The following is a 17,258-nucleotide window of genomic DNA, read 5'->3' as shown; positions in this document are numbered from 1 at the left end:
GGGCAACATTCTGGGGAAGGGGGAGCCTATTCCGAAATGATGGGCTCCATCTTAACCAAGGTGGGACCAGGCTGCTGGTGTTGGCATTCAAAAAAAAAAAAAAAGAGATAGAGCAACTTTTAAACTAGATATGGGGGAAAGGCCGAAAGTCGCACAACAGCGCATGGTTCGGGATAAGGTATCTTGTAAAGATACCTCACAAACAGGGAAGATATGGTTTCTGGATAGTGAGGTTACACAAGAGACCGTAGTCGGCCAGGTGCCCTTAAATACAACTAAAGATCAGACAAAAGATGGCAAATCAATAGTGTCAAGCACTAAGCATCATGCAAATAGTGATAGGCTGGACACACTAGAGAGGTACAATTCTTTGATGAAATCAATGACAGCTTTATGGAGCAGCTGGTGCAGGAGCCAACGAGAGAAGGAAAAATTCTAGACTTGGTCCTTAGTAGAGCGCATGATCTAGTGAGGGACGTTATGGTACTGGGGCCACTTGATAACAGTGATCATAATATGATCAGGTTTGATATCAACCTTGAGGTAACTATACATAGGAAGTCAATTACGTTAGCGTTTAACTTTAAAAAAGGAGACTATGATAGAATGAGAAGAACAGTAAAAAAAAAGAGGGGCAACTGAGGGGGTAAAAACCGTACAACAGGTGTGGATGCTGTTCAAAAGTACCATCCTAGAGACACATGTCAATCATATTCTGCAAATTACAAAAGAAAGATGGAAGTCCAAAAGACAGCCGGCATGGTTGAAAAGTGAGGTGAAGGAAGCTATTAGGGCTAAAAGAAACGCCTTCATAAAATGGAAGAAGGAACCATCTGAAAATAACAAGAAGCAACATAAGGAGTGTCAAAGCAAATGCAAGGCATATATAAAGAAGGCCAAGAGGGATTACGAAAAAAAGATAGCATTAGAGGCAAACATAGTAAAAAATTATTTCGGTATATTACAAGCAGGAAGCCGGCAAGAGAATCGGTTGGGCCGCTGGATGAGCGAGGGGTAAAAGGGGCGATCAGGGATGACAAAGACATAGCGGAGAGATTGAATGAATTCTTTGCTTCAGTCTTCACCGAGGAAGATTTTGGTGGGATACCAATGTCGGAAATGGTATTTCAAGTGGACGCGTCAGAGAAACTTACTGAATTCACAGTAAACCTGGAGGACGTAATGGGACAGTTCAGCAAACTGAAGAGTAGCAAATCTCCTGGACTGGATGGTATACATCCTAGAGTACTGATAGAACTGAAAAATGAGCTTGCGGACCTACTGTTAGTGATATGCAATTTATCCTTAAAATCGAGTGTGGTACCGAAAGATTGGAGGGTGGCCAATGTAACACCGATTTTTAAAAAAGGTTCCAGGGAAGATCCGGGAAATTATAGACTGGTGAGTCTGACGTCAGTGCCAGGGAAAATGGTAGAGGCTATTATTAAAAACAAAATTACAGAGCACATCCAAGGACATGGATTACTGAGACCGAGGGCCAGATGCGCAAAAGTCGTCGTTAGAGCCGTTCCCTACCAAATTCCACAGTGAATCGGTAGGGAACGGCTATGCATCAAGGAAAGGGAATGCAAATGAGCTACTCATTGTAGCTCACTTGCATTCTCTATTTCCTCATAAAACAGTCGGAGAATCGGCCGGTCAAGCATGCGCAGAGCAGCAAAGCGTTATGCTGGCTGCTCTGCACATGCCAAATACACCTCAAGTGCTCGTCAGGAGCGTCCTTTATGGACGTTCTTCACTGTAGTGTATTATAAAAAAAAAAAAATCACAGGCTCCGATGCTGCAGGCATCCGTTGCACCTACCATGGTACAAATAGAAGGAATTCTGGAGACTGTCATTAGGATTTCCATCCGCCCAGCGCCATCTTCCACCCAATCACAGCGAAGGAAGCACTGAGACGAGCTGAGCTAAATGCTTTTCCCCCTCCTGCGAGGTAACCCTGGCTCCGATGCTGCAGGCTCTCAGCTGAGAGACCCGGAAGTCTCTAAGCCAATCACAACGCGTTTAGCTCAGCTGAGAGCCTGCAGCATTGGAGCCAGGGCTTCTGCTAATGTGTTGACTGAATTTCACTCATAGCAAACAAGTGCAGTTTGGAAGTTGTTAGTCTTGAAAAGGTTCATGAATGGCAAAACAACAAATGTTCAAATAAATAAATAAATAAATAAAAACGGGGAGAAAATAATAAATAACTCCAATTTTAACAGAACCCGCCACCTCTGGATTACAAGACCGGTGCTCTAACCACTCGGCCACAGCTCTATTTGCTTGGATGTCCCTCCCTTACTTACAGGTCTCTCAGCTGAGTGCAGCACGGGTAAAAAGGACATTTTTATTATTGCGGGGGGGGGGGGGGGGGGGGGGGGGGGGGAGGACGCTCAAAATGGACGTTTTGGGTTTTTTTTTAAGCAAAGTTTTATTTAAAAAATCTAACAGGCTCCGATGCTGCAGGCTCTTTTTTGGACATCATTCAACCCCGGAATAATAAAAACGTCCTTTTTGCCCATGCTTCACTCAGCTGAGAGACCTGGAAGTCTCTGAGCCAATCACAGCGCGTTTAGCTCGGCTGAACACGTTGTGATTGGCTCAGGGACTTCCAGGTATCAGCTGAGTGAAGCACTGCCAAAAAATACGTTTTTATTATTCCGGGGTTGAATGATGTCAAAAAAAGAGCCTGCAGCATCGGAGCCTGTTTGATTTTTTTTAATAAAGCTTCACTTAAAAAAAAAAAAAAAAAAAAAAAAAAAAAAAACGTCCATTTTGGCCGTAAGGGAGGGACATCCAAGCAAGTACAGTTGTGGCCAAGTGGTTAGAGCACCGGTCTTGTAATCCAGAGGTGGCGAGTTCAAATCCCACTTATAGTTTTGTAAAAAGAAAAGAAAAGGACGAGCACTTGGATTTTTTTCCACTTTTTTAAGCTGTTTGAAGTCTTTATTGAACATTTATCAAAACAGCATCGGAGCCTGTTTGATTTTTTTTTTTTTTTTTTATATAGTGAAGAACGTCCATATGGCCGTTTTTGCCCCCGATTTTTTAAAATAATTTTTCCAATCCCGCACAGCCCCAATAAGAGGTATAGTCTTCTCGTTAGAATTTCCAGCGTTTTCCAGCGTTAAGGCAATCGGAAAAGGTTAGTGCATCTTATTACAATAGGGTTTCTACACGATTTGCTCATCTGCATTCTGTTTTCATTAAAGTCTTTAGTGCATGCCAGGGTTTACTACTTGCTTGTTAATAGCTCGTTAAGTTTAGTGCATCTGGCCCCAAGTCAGCAAGGCTTTAGTGTGGGGAAATCTTGCCTAACCAATTTAGTTCAATTCTTTGAAGGACTAAACAAACATGTGGACAAAGGGGAGCCGGATGATATTGTGTATCAGGATTTTCAAAAGCCGTTTGATAAGGTACCACATGAAAGGCTACAGAGGAAATTGGGGGTCATGGGATAGGAGGAAATGTCCTATTGTGGATTAAAAACTGGTTGAAGGATACGAAAACAGAGTGGGGTTAAATGGGCAGTATTCACAATGGAGAAGGGTTGATAGTGGGGTTCCGCAGGGGTCAGTGCTAGGACCTCTGCTTTTTAATATATTTATAAATGATTTAGAGATGGGAGTAACCAGTGAGGTAATTAAATTTACCGATGACACAAAATTATTCAAAGCCGTTAACTTGTGAAAGGATTGTGAAAAATTACAGAAGGACCTTACGAGACTGGGAGGCTAAATGGCAGATGACATTTAATGTGAACAAGTGCAAGGTGACGCATGTGGGAAAAAAGAACCCGAATTATAGCTACGTCATGCAAGGTTCCACGTTATGAGTAATGGACCAAGAAAGGGATCTGGGTGTCGTCGTTGATAATACACTGAAACCTTCTGCTCAGTGTGCTGCTGCGGCTAGGAAAGCAAATAGAAAGAACAGGTGTGAGGATGTTATAATGCCATTGTATCGCTCCATGGTGTGACCGCACCTTGAGTATTGTGTTCAATTCTGGTCGCCACATCTCAAGAAAGATATAGTAGAACTGGAAAAGGTGCAGCGAAGGGCAACGAAAATGATAGCGGGGATGGGCTGACTTCCCTATGAAGAAAGACTAAGGAGGCTGGGGCTTTTCAGCTTGGAGAAGAGACGGCTGAGGGGAGACATGATAGAGGTATATAAAATAATGAGTGGAGTGGAGTGGAACAGGTGGATGTGAAGCGTCTGTTCATGCTTTCCAAAAATACTAGGACTAGGGGGCATGCGATGAAATTACAGTGTAGTAAATTTAAAACAAATAGGAGAAAATATTTCTTCACCCAACGCATAATCAAACTCTGGAATTCGTTGCCGGAGAAAGTAGTGAAGGCGGTTAGCTTGGCAGAGTTTAAAAAGGGGTTGGACGGTTTCCTAAAGGACAAGTCCATAGACCGCTACTAAATGGACTTGCAAAAATGTTTATACGTTTGGGTAGCTTGCCGGGTGCCCTTGACCTGGATTGGCCGCTGTCGGGGATAGGATGCTGGGCTCAATGGACCTTTGGTCTTTTCCCAGAATGGCATTACTTAAGTACTTATGAGATGTAAATGTGTGGACTGATGACCACGTTGCAGCCTTGCAAATCTCTTTAATGGAGGCTAAGTGAGCCATTGACGCAGTCATGGCTCTGACATTGTGAGCCGTGACATGGCCCTCTAGAGTCAACCCAGCTTGGGCATAAGTGAAGGAAATGCAGTCTGCTAGCCAATTGGAGATTGTGCGTTTTCCAATGGGGACTCCCCTCCTGTTGGGATCAAAAGAAACAAACAACTGGGCGGACTGTCTAAAGGGCTTTGTCCGCTCCACGTAAAAGGTCAATGCTCTCTTGCAGTCCAAGGTGTGCAAACTGCTTTCGCCAGGGCGGGTATGAGGACGGGGAAAGAATGTTAACAAGACAATTGACTGGTTCAAATGGAACTCCGACACCACCTTTGGCAGGAACTTAGGGTGCGTGCGGAGGACTACTCTGTTGTGATGAAACTTAATATAAGGTGCATGCACTACCACGGCCTGAAGCTCACTGACTCTACGAGCTGAAGCAACTGTCACCAAGAAAACGACCTTCCAGGTCAAGTACTTCAGATGGCAGGAATTCAGTGGCTCAAAAGGAGCTTTCATCAGCTGGGTGAGGACGACGTTGAGATCCCATGACACTGGTTGAGGTTTGACAGGGGGCTTTGACAAAAGCAAACCTCTCATGAATCAAAAACTAAAGGCTGTCCAGAGATAGGCTTACCCTCTACACGGCGGTGATAAGCACTAATCGCACTAAGGTGAACCCTTACGGAGTTGGTCTTGAGACCAGATTTCGACAAGTGTAGAAGGTATTCAAGCAGGGTCTGTGTAGGACAAGAAAGAGGTTCTAGGGCCTTGCTGTCACACCAGATGGCAAACCTCCTCCATTTAAAAGAGTAATAACTCTTTGTGGAATCTTTCCTAGAAGCAAGCAAGACTCGGGAGACACCCTCTGAAAGACCTAAGGAGGCGAATTCTAAGCTCTCAACATCCAGGCCATGAGAGCCAGAGACTGGAGGTTGGGAAATAGAAGCGACCCTTCGTTCTGAGTGATGAGGGTTGGAAAACACTCCAATCTCCACGGTTCCTTGGAGGACAACTCCAGAAGAAGAGGGAACCAAATCTGACGCGGCCAGAAAGGTGCAATCAGGATCATGGTTCCGCAGTCTTGCTTGAGTTTCAGCAAAGTCTTCCCTACTAGAGGTATGGGAGGATACGCATGCAGGAGGCCTGTCCCCTAATGTAGGAGAAAGGCATCTGATGCTAGTCTGTCGTGGGCCTGAAGCCTGGAACAGAACTGAGGGACTTTGTGATTGATCTGAGTGGCAAAAAGATCCACCAAGAGGGTGCCCAACCCTCGGAAGATCTTGCGGACTACGCCCATGTTCAGTGACCACTCGTGAGGTTGCATTATCCTGCTCAGTCTGTCGGCCAGACTGTTGTTTACACCTGCCAGATCAGTGACTTGGAGAAACATGCTGTGACGGCATGCCCAAAGCCACATCTGGACAGCTCCCTGACACAGAGGGCGAGATCCGGTGCCTCCCTGCTTGTTGGTGTAGTACATGGAAACCTGATTGTCTGAATTAAGATGACTTGGTTGGACAGCCGATCTCTGAAAGCCTTTAGAGCATTCCAGATCGCTCTTAATTCCAGAAGGTTGATCTGCAGATCTTTTTTCCTGAAAGGACCAGGCTCCCTGAGTGTGGAGCCCATCTACATGAGCTCCCCATCCCAAGAGAGATGCATCTGACATCAGCACTTTTTGTGGTTGCGGAACTTGGAATGGGCGCCCCATGGTCAAATTGGATGGAATCGTCCACCACTGAAGAGAATTCCGAAAGCTGGTGGACAGTTGGACTACATCTTCTAGATCCCCCGCAGCTTGAAACCACTGGGAAGCTAGGGTCCATGAGGTGATCTCATATGTAGACGTGCCATGGGACTTACTACTACTACTATTATTTAGCATTTCTATAGCGCTACAAGGCATACGCAGCGCTGCACAAACATAGAAGAAAGACAGTCCCTGCTCAAGAGCTTACAATCTAATAGACAAAAAATGAACTGTAGAAGCCATGTGCCCTAGAAGTCTCAACATCTGCCGAGCCATGACCTGCTGGGATGCTTAAACCATGGACACCAGGGATAGAAGGTTGTCCGCCCTTGCCTCGAGAAGATAAGCTCGAGCTGTGCGAGTGTTCAACAGGGCTCCAATGAATTCCAGTTTTTTGGACTGGGGTGAGATGGGACTTGGGATAATTTATGATGAACCCCAGTAGCTCTAGCACCCGAATAGTCATTCGCATAGACTCCAGATCACTCTCTTTCGAGGTGTTCTTCACCAGCCAATCATTGAGATAAGGAAACACATGCACTCCCAGTCTGCGTAGCAACGCTGCAACTACAGCTAGGCATTTGGTAAACACTCTGGGCGCAGACACCAGGCCAAAGGGCAGTACATGGTACTGAAAGTGCTGTGTTCCTAGCCGAAATCGAAGATACTTCCTGTGAGCTGGGAGTATCAAGATGTGGGTATAAGCATCCTTTAAGTCCAAAGAGCATAGCCAATTTTTTCCTGAATCATGGGAAGAAGGGTGCCCAGGGAAACCATCCTGAACTTTTCTCAGACTAGAAATTTGTTCAGGGCCCTTAGGTCTAGGATGGGACGCATCCCCCGTTTTCTTTTGCACCAGGAAGTACCTGGAATAGAATCCCAGCCCTTCTTCCCCTGGTGGAACGGGTTCGACCACATGGGTCTTTAGAAAGGTGGCGAGTTCCTCTGCAAGTACCTTCCTGTGCTGGGAGCTGTAAGAATTGCCTAATTGGGGCAGTTAGGTCGCAAATTGCAATATTGTGAGTTTTTCTTTTACCCCCTTGTTCAATAGATCATATTTTTTAGTTCGGTTTTTTTTTTCTCCGTCTCTCCTTAGCATTGTTGCCCTTCTAGTAACAAACCGACATCAGGTCAATTTGGAACGTTATCCTTTTAGTTGGCATGTTTTTAGTCATCTGTTGCAAATATGATGTTAGCCACATTAGATTTCTTTTTAATCAATTTAATGTCAATCTATTTCATTTTATTATTTCTATTTTTTTATTTTTCATTTTATTCCCTTCATTTTTTACTTTCATTTATTTTTAGTTAACAATTGATATACACTTTTGACCGTTGCCCCATACATGATGATAGTTTCATTTAACAGTAGTGCCATCAGGCATTTGTTGACATCACCCTATTTTTTTATTATCCATATTTTCACTGTTTTTCATTTATTATTTTTATTTTTTCATTATTATTTTTCCATTTTTTCTTCATTACATTTTCATTTTTCATTATCTATTACTTTTTATTTTTTATTTATTTTTGTTCTTGTACTCTATGCAGCAGTTCATGTCTTTTCACTCACTCCGTGAGAATTTTGGAGGAACATCTATATACGTCAATTTGAAGGTATGACATATTTGAACAACATTTATATGTGTTTGCTTATGCAGTGGCAACGTTATCTTTTACATATTATCAGTTATTCAAGTATAACATTATTATTTTCTCAATTTATCTTGTTTAGTTTTTAATTTACATCACATATAATTTTAATATGGTTTTTTAGGGTTGAATTGACATTTCCATATTTATATCCATATGTTTTTAATATACGTATTTCTGTATGTGTCTCTGACCGGTAGAAACAGCATTACCATATTTATATGTTTTTGCCTATACTATGTAGATTTGCCCTTATTGCTATTCTTATTTCAAATGTTGCATCCTCATTTATCTTCTATAATGGTTTGTGATATTACATGTTTTTAGATTTTTATGGTTTTAATTGTATATTAATGTCACCATTATACATTATATATACAATTTTGCACGGAATACTTTCATATGTGTTTTATATATATGTTTTTATATGTTATATTTTGTTTTGTTTTAGACCCCTGAAGAAGGCCTTTTGCGGTCGAAACACGGACTGTGTAGGGTCCCAATAAAACTTTTTTGGTGCTCTTACCATCTGTGGTTTCAGTCTGGTCTTTTTGGGTTTCTTCCGCTTTTTTTGTTGTTTTATGCGTTTGGCATTTTTTTTAGGGAGATTTGGACTCTCTTTTTGTTGTTCTCCACCTAAACCAATGTCAGATAGCCAGGCCAAAAGAGGAGCATGATTAAATGAGGTCAAAACACTAAGATCAAGATAATCCAAGATGGCCTTCTCATCACAACCCAGAGTGGTTCAGATCTCATTCATTATTCCCACCAATGCTATTTTAATGCTATATCCTATACCAGTGGTCAGCAAACTCATTAGTCAACAGAGCCAAATATCGACAGTACAACGATTGAAATTTCTTTTGCGAGCCAAATTTTTTAAACTTAAACTATATAAATTATCTCACGCGCCTGACTTTGAAGCATTATCCACCCCCCACTTTCAAACACATTACCAAAAGCCTTGAAAAGTATGAATGACCACTAAACTTCCAGAAAACACTGAAAACTAACCTGTTTAAAAAGGCATACCCATGATACCCGGCCGATCCAACATAAATACCCAAACATAAATACCCAAACTATGCAACACAAGAAACTAAGTACAGTATGGACATAACAACTCTCCCGTGACATGATCCCTTAATGTGGCTGTACCACATGAACTTTACCCTACTTGCCACAACATCACTCTGTTTCAAGACAGCCAGTTAATGGTTTTACTTAGTAGTAGAACATAACCACAGAGGCATGATAGGGTTGCATTTTCAATACCAGGCCCAGCTAAGAAACAGGTTATAACTTATTTTGAGTTAGTCTTCACTGGACCAAACTTGCTGTTATTGTGCCATCTGGATAGGCAGTGTCTTAAAAGGTGGTGGAGGATAAAGGATATATTTTTGGTACATTTTTTTTTGTCACACATTATCTCAAGCAAACTCAGGTTCAATGTGGCTTAGTAACATTTGAAAATACAGTAAGACAGAACAACAGAATTCAGTTATATCATGGGAACAAGTACATGGATATGTCAAACATTTTATATCCAGCTGTGCATTTAAAAGTCTGCCCTTTAATATGTAGAACAAATTAGTACTCTAAGTTAGAGTACTAATTTGTTCTAAATATTAAAGGGCACATTAAAGGTTAGAGTCTCTATGGAACCAATACTTCTCTGACAGATGCTGAGCTTCAGAGGGCCTTTTACCTGAAGGAGCTGAGAGAGGGTCAGATTTGTGCATAAGAAAAGCTTGGTACATCTGTACCACAAATTCTGGGGGAAAACCAAAGCCAAAAGACCCCGCAAGCAAGAGAGAGGAACTATCTGCCAGTCATTCTGCAGCAACCGGTAAAGAAACAGATTGCTGAGCAGAAACAGCAGGGGAACCCAAAATGGCAGCGGTTCCCGCCAACGTCAGAACCGCAGACTTTTCCTTCCCTGCCGTCGCCTCCTTCCCTGAAGGAACCGGCACGCCTGAGTTTTTCCAACATGCTGATGGCTTGTCTTTTTTTTTTTAACCAGCGCGCTGAAAAGGAGGACAGCTGAAAGCCTTGAAGGCTGAAAACCAAGGAAGATAAATGGACAAAGCTGCCTGTGTGAAATAGCAGTGCTCTGGGATTCCCAGGCTGTGTCAAGTGACTGAGGGAGGGCAGACAGGGGTCCAGGCGGCGACTCGGGGTCCAGGGAGGAGGGGGAGGGCGGCGGGGGGGGGGGGGGGGGTTCTTTCTATTTTACCTTACCCCACGTGCTGCTGTGTGGTGCTCGGCTGCTGGCTGTGTGGCTGGATGCTGCTCGTCTCTCCGGCCGGGGCGGGGCCGCTGCTGCGCTGAAGGCATTTAAGAGAAGCCTCCAGCCCGCCTCCGCGGGGCTTCTATTGGTCCAAATTGCACCAATAGAAGCCCTGCGGAGGCGGGCTGCAGGCTGAAGAGGGGAGGAGGGGAAGCTGGGTTTCGAGTCGGAGTCAGACGGGACCATAAAAAAACCCAACAAGTAAAAAGCGCCCAATTGTGGAAGAGCCACACTCAAGGGGCCAAAGAGCCGCATGTGGCTCGCAAGCCACGGTTTGCCGACCACTGTCCTATACAAAAGCCCAATTGTTTAGAATGAAGTATCAGCCTTTTCGTTAAGAAATCAGACAACTTAGATAATACAATTTTCTCAAATTTTTTAAATAAAATGACAATTTGGATATTAGTCAATAGGGTCATCTAAGGGACCTAGGGGTCATGTTCAATGAGAAATTAACAATGAAAGATCAAGTGAGCAAAATTATCAGAGATGTGTACTTTAAACTAAGGTTAGTAAGGAGACTAAAGAACCTATTAAAGCCCAATAACTTAGGACTGTTGTACAAGGTCTGCTAACACCATGCACTATTGTTAGGACATCAGAAAACACACAAAAAAGCATTGCATATTTAACAGAATTTGGTAGCCAGAACATTAACTGGGACTAGCCGTTCAGAACATATCACTCCTGTATTGAAGAAGCTACACTGGCTGCCCATAGAACAAAGGATAATTTCAAAATCCTTCATCAGGTGTTCAAAACTTTACAACAAGCTTCAGAGATCTTGACAACGAAACTAAACTACAGATCTACCAACCGAAAAAAAAAAAACATTAAGATCACAATCCAATATTCTGCTGGTTATTCTATTGCATCATGTTGTCCGTTTAGAGGAATTTAGACACAGGATTTATTTTACATTGCTGCACCTACACTATAGAACAAGCTATCTAAGAGAAATAGAAATATCACCAACTTCAAAGAACTCAAAAAAGAACTTATTACTGTTCCTACATGCCTACAACTGGGGAGCTAACCGAGTATCTGTCACTAAATGTTCAACGCAAGATACACGGAATCTCACCTTGTTTTAATACATTCTGCAAATTCCCTACATATACCATATTGAGTCTTGTTTTATTATGATCTTATTGTAATCCGCTTAGATGATGGATAATGCAGAATATAAGCTTCATAATAAATAAATAAAAATACTAATTGATCCAATGTCAGCTTTTCAATACAGTACATATTCTAACTTGTTTCCAGAATTCAAGAATGTGTGCTACACTGCTCTTGAAACTTTGAAAGCTTTAAAATACCTCTCAGTTTCCTGGGCTTCATTCAATGACATCATCCATATGTGAGAACTTACCACCCTATTTGTCCTCAGAAGGAGAATTACTTAAACACAAGCTACTCATATATCTGGAAGATGTGATCTAAAAGTAAAGCAAGTTGAGCATCACTTAAATGCTCTCCTGAAAATTTACCTTAAAATGTTTGATTCTTCAGTATCCTGGTAAAGCCTGAATACCTCTTAACACCTAAGAATAGGGCTTCCCAACCTGTCCTGAACCTATAAGTAGTCTGGTTTTCAGGGTACCCACAATGAATATGCATATGATAATTTGCATTCACTGGAAACTCGATATATGCAAACTGATCAAATGCATATTCACTACAGATATCATGCAAATCCGAGGGGCAATCGAGTCCCAGGACAGATTTGGGAAGCTCTTCCCAAGGATGTATGCTGCAGCCCTGTAACACAACCACGCAATATGTAATTCTGCCTGTGGAATGTCCAGTGATCAAAAGCAGCCCATAGGTTTTCATTTTAAAATCCATCGATCTCATGAGAGAAGTATATGAATATCAAAACCTAGTAACAAATATTTACACAAACGTAAGTGTCACAACATATTTTTAGCTTTTTAAAATATGTAATTAATATTAACCAAACACTTGAAAAAATATTCAACAGAAAACAAAATTACAAAAATGTGTCACATCTTAACACAGCATCCTATAATCTAGCACAGAAATGTAAAGGCAGACCAATTCACTATAATGGATCTTGAAAACGAAGAAACTTATCCCATTTTTCCCTTAATACTCTATAATTCTATCCTGTCTTCTCAAAGTACCTGAGGATTTAAATAACCTCAGTTGTGTAATTTCAGAACTAGTCAGCCTGATCACCATTTCTCAGCTCCTACTACCCCCCTCCCCCCAAAAAAAAAAAAAAAACAACCCCCCCCCCCCCCCCCCTCCCAAGGCTTTATTATTAAAGCCAAGAACTGGCAATTTCAAGAGATCGCACACAGAAGTGTGATGCTGGTTATTACTTTCAGGTCAGTTCAATTTTTAAGTTACGTAATACAGCTAAGAAGAGTAGTACTTTATGATTCTCTGCTGCCACTTATTTATTGCTTTGGGTTTCTGGCATGAAATCCTACTATAGTGTTTGCATTCTAACACTACAGTAGAATTTCATTAGCCTAACACCAACCCCTTCTACCAGGGATGTTTATCACTAATGCAGTGGAAAATACCTGTCCAATAAAACAATGGTGTTTGACAGAATCCAGATATCGGAATTGTGCAGAAACATTTCTTTCTTTAACCAGCAGAGGAAGCAAACTAATAAGGCTAAAATGAAAATGCTTACCTGTAGAATATGCTTGTTTTTCTCTTTGCCAGAGCTGGAGAGAAAAAACACAGATGAGACATTTTAGAGAAAGGCACCCTACTACGGTATAAACACAAGAAAACAATGAGTGCTTAGATTCTGGAACTTACAGATTTGGCAACATTAGTTTTCTCTTGAGATCTGTATGAATGGTTTGTGCATACGCATCTGAACAGGAGAACCACAGGTGCCATGGCATCCCCAAAATTTTTCTTCCCTGCTTTTCTTGTCACAAGGTATTTTTCGGAGGGGATGGGAGCTAGCAGGCTTTACTATGTGCGAATGCTCAAGGCCCTACGCCAGCCGATTGCGCAATACCTCTATGGCAGATGATAAAGTCATCACCCCAGGGGAGTGAGGTAAGGGAGTAAATACCTCGCAGCAGTGGGACAGGGAAGTACAGAAGGAGAGACATGCTGAAGGGAAGGGGAAGGGAATGCTTGACACCATGGGCAGGAGGGAGAAGGAAAAAGGGGATAAGAAAGATGCTGAAGAGGCGGATGGGACAAGGAAATGCTGGACATCATGGGCAGGAGAGGGAAGGGAAGGGGAGGAGAGAGAAGGAGAGAGATGCTGGGCAGGGGTCAAGAGGGAGGAAAGGCAGAGATGCTGGAGATCACTGGGGGGGGGGGGGGGGGGGGCGGGGGAGGGAAGACACTGCCAGTGCCTACATAAGTCCTAGATTTTCAGTGGCAGTGAAGTTAAATGCCACTGAAAATCTGGGGATGGCCTGCTCACTGCAATTTAATGTGGGCCCTTAAAATCTTACACTTTAAATCAAAACTACGAGAGAGAAACTAGGGCTTTCTTTCCTTGAGTCCCTCCAAATCAGTCCAGATATCAGCAGATGGAGAACTACTGACTTAACAACATCATATTATAAGTAACTTGTGCAGCCCTAACTAATCAGAATTTTGATAGCAAAGCAAGGAACAAAAAACAACTGACAACTAAATTAGAACTTGCAGCAGTCCATAGCCCAATAGACAAAACAGCACTATAATTTTCTTCATGAGCCTCACATTTTTCCACTCATGCTTGATGATTATGGGTGACCTTCTGCACTGGTGTGAATAAACAAGGAAAGACAATTAGCAAGTAAGATGTAATTTCTCATTCCTCTGGCCTTCCAGACCAGACACAAGGGAATTACTAAAGCAGTATTTATTGAGGAATAAACTGAATTCGCTCTCTACTGGAACTCATATCTCTGAGTTCTGTTGCATTCCCTAGTGATATCCAAATTAGATTACTGTAAGTCCCTGCTTATTGGTTTCCCACATGTCCAAATACAACTGATTCAAAACATAGCCATTAAACTTATCTATGGGTGTAAAAATATGATCATGTTACTTTTGTTTTTTTATAACCAAACACTGGTTTCCCATTGCTTATCGAATACCACAAAAGAAACTTGATCTACGTCATCAAATTCAGTCCTCAGGTCCCCCTTCTTTCCTGGTAAGTCTCTTTATTACCCTATTCCCCTAGGAGGACCCCTTTGTTCACCACAATAGCATCTTCTTGTTGCTCCCTCATTCCATTCTGTTCACTTAGACACCATCAGAACCGTGTGATTCAGTGTGGTTGCGCCTTCTCTCTGGAATAATCTCCCCTTGTACCTCAGACTTGAAATGTCTCATTAAATTTAAGTCCCTTCTAAAAACACTAGCTCTTGTTGGCTTTTCAAGTCTCCTCTTCAGAATGATGTTGTTTCCTGTGGCTACTCAGGTTGGCAAATGACATCAATCAAGAACCTGTAACCCTCTGCCCCCTTTTTTATGTCCTCCTTCCCCACTTTTCCTCTAGTTATATTGTAAGCTTTCCAGGCCTTCCTTTCCTTTAGTATGCGTTCTAGTTGCAGTGACTTATGTTTGATACTGTACAATATTGTCTCTATGTTACTTGCACTGTAAACCCCACCTACTTATATTGCTTAGATTGTCAATATATACATGCAGTATACCAAATAAAATAAAACAAACCTGAATTCTGGTGGGCCTGTGCATCTAACATGTAATGAGGAACAAAGTAATGCCAGCGATTTCTAAGTGGCCATCCTGTAAATTTCCAATGGCAGAATGAGGCCATGATTGGTCCACAAACAAGAGAGACTCCCGGTAGAATGTGCACCATGGGCACAAGACAATCCTGCTATATGCAGACACTATGCCTTCCTTAATCTAGCAGGGCCACCATCATCTTAACCACCACTTCTCCCTTCTTAGCACTCCCAAACACTACAAAAAAAGTAATCTGACCAATGAAACTCTTCCATCCTCTTCAAACAGTGCAAGACTCTTCAGACACCCCGTGTCCTGTCCACATTCCACTTCCCTAATGAAGTGAAACTGACTGATTAATGTGGAACAAGGACATCACTCTCAGGTGGAAGGACAGAACCAGCCTAAGCACCACCTCCTCCTCTCAATACATCATCAAAAATGGCTCCCTGCAGGACAGGGCCTGCAACACAAATCCTTTGAGCTGAACTGACAGTTGCCAGAACACCATCTTTAACATAAGATTCTTCAGAGATGCCTCTTGAAAGGGCTCAAAGGGAACCTGAACCATCTGAAATCTCACAGAGGAACCACTGAATGTTAAGGCAGACACAGGAACATCATGGCTCTCAGAAGATGTACCACATCTGGGTGAGCTGCTACGGACAGACTTTGAATCAGGCTCATCAAGCACGTTATGGCCGCTTTCTGCACCCTCAGCAAGGCCAAGCTGTCTAGCAAAAATTCCAAAACCACTATGACAGATGACAACAAGAACTCCACCTAACAGTTTGTGCACCAAGCCTCAAGAAAGCAAAGAGACTTACCTGTAGCAGGGATTTTGCAAGGACAGCAGGCTTCATATTCTAACAAGTGGATGATGCCAATCCTTGTCACCCAGTTCGGCATTTTGCCAAAGCTAAAAAGAGAGCTTTGTGGGCGCAAGCCATGCTCCACCACATATTCACGACTGCCTTCCCGCTCGTTGCGCAAACACGGTCTCCTCAGTTTAATACTAAAGCAAAAAATAAAGTACAAAATAACAAAGGAGACAACTCAAAGAGTAGGTGGGAAGGGATTGTGAAAATATGAAGCCTGCTGTCCTCGGAGAATACCTGCTATAGGTAAGTATTTTCACTTTCTCCAACAACAAGCAGGCTCCTATATTCTCACAAGTGATGAATCCCTTGCATCCAGGCTCACCAAAAACAACAAACACTGGCCAACTGAGACTCGCAACGGCGAGGACATAACAGAGATTAACCTGAAACTATATACAATCTGAAAGAAAGTGCAGCCTGGAACAGAATAAAATGGGCCTAGGAGGGTGGAGTTGGATTCTAGACCCCAAACAGATTCCACAACACTATCTACCCGAACAGACTTGTGTCGGGTATCCTGCTCAAGGCAGTAGTGTGATGTGAATGTGTGGACTGAATCCCACATCTCAGCCTGGAAATTTCTTCACTGGAGGCCAACCTCGTAGGCTACTGACGCAGCCATGGCTCTAACATGATCCTCCAAGGCTACGCCAGCCTGGGCATAAGTGAAGGAAATCAAATCTGCCAGCCAAATTGAAAAGGTGCATTTCCAGATGGCAACCCCCATCCTATTGGGATGAAAGCAAACAAACAAAAGAGCTGGGCGGACTGTCTGTGGGGCCTAATCCGCTCCATGTAGTAGGCCAATGCTCTCTGGAAGTCCAAGGTGTGCAAGCTGCATTCACCAGGATGGGCATGAGGTCAGGGAAAGAATGTTGGCAAGACAATCAACTGGTTCAGATGGAACTCAACACCACCTTCGGCAGAGGACTACTCTGTTATGATGAAACTTAGTATAAGGTGCATGCACTACTAAGGCCTGAAGCTCACTGACTCTGAGCTGAATTAACAGCCACCAAGAAAATGACCTTCCAGGTCAAGTACTTCAGATGGCAGGAATTCAGTGGCTCAAAAGGAGCTTTCATCAGCTGGGTGAGAACGATGTTGAGATCCCATTACATTGGAAGAGGTTTGACAGGGGGCTTTATCAAAAGCAAACATCTCATGAAGCGACCAACAACAGGCTGTCCAGAGATAGGCTTACCTACTACAAGTTGATGATATGCACTAATTGCACTAAGGTGAACCCTTAAGGAGTTGATCTTGAGAACAGACTCTGATAAGTGCAGAAGGTATTCAAGCAGGGTTTGTGTAGGGCAAGTAAGGGAATCTAAGGCCTTGCTCTCA

The 17,258-nt window shown here is 42.7% G+C and overlaps 1 protein-coding gene across 3 annotated transcripts in view; it reads right to left on the bottom strand.

Annotated features, from left to right (window-relative positions):
- Positions 1-17,258, bottom strand: part of PCGF1 (polycomb group ring finger 1) — a 121,323-nt gene that overhangs the window by 45,138 nt on the left and 58,927 nt on the right. For all 3 annotated transcript variants that reach the window (XM_030190884.1, XM_030190886.1, XM_030190885.1), the window contains exon 6: positions 13,007-13,040. In XM_030190884.1, the coding sequence (XP_030046744.1) occupies positions 13,007-13,040 (34 nt within the window). The remainder of the gene's footprint in view (positions 1-13,006; positions 13,041-17,258) is intronic.

The sequence above is a fragment of the Microcaecilia unicolor genome, chromosome 2, assembly GCF_901765095.1.
Source record: "Microcaecilia unicolor chromosome 2, aMicUni1.1, whole genome shotgun sequence".
Lineage (NCBI taxonomy): Eukaryota > Metazoa > Chordata > Amphibia > Gymnophiona > Siphonopidae > Microcaecilia > Microcaecilia unicolor.
The sequence above is the reverse complement of the archived record's forward strand: the minus strand, read 5'-3'. Positions and strand labels throughout refer to the sequence as shown.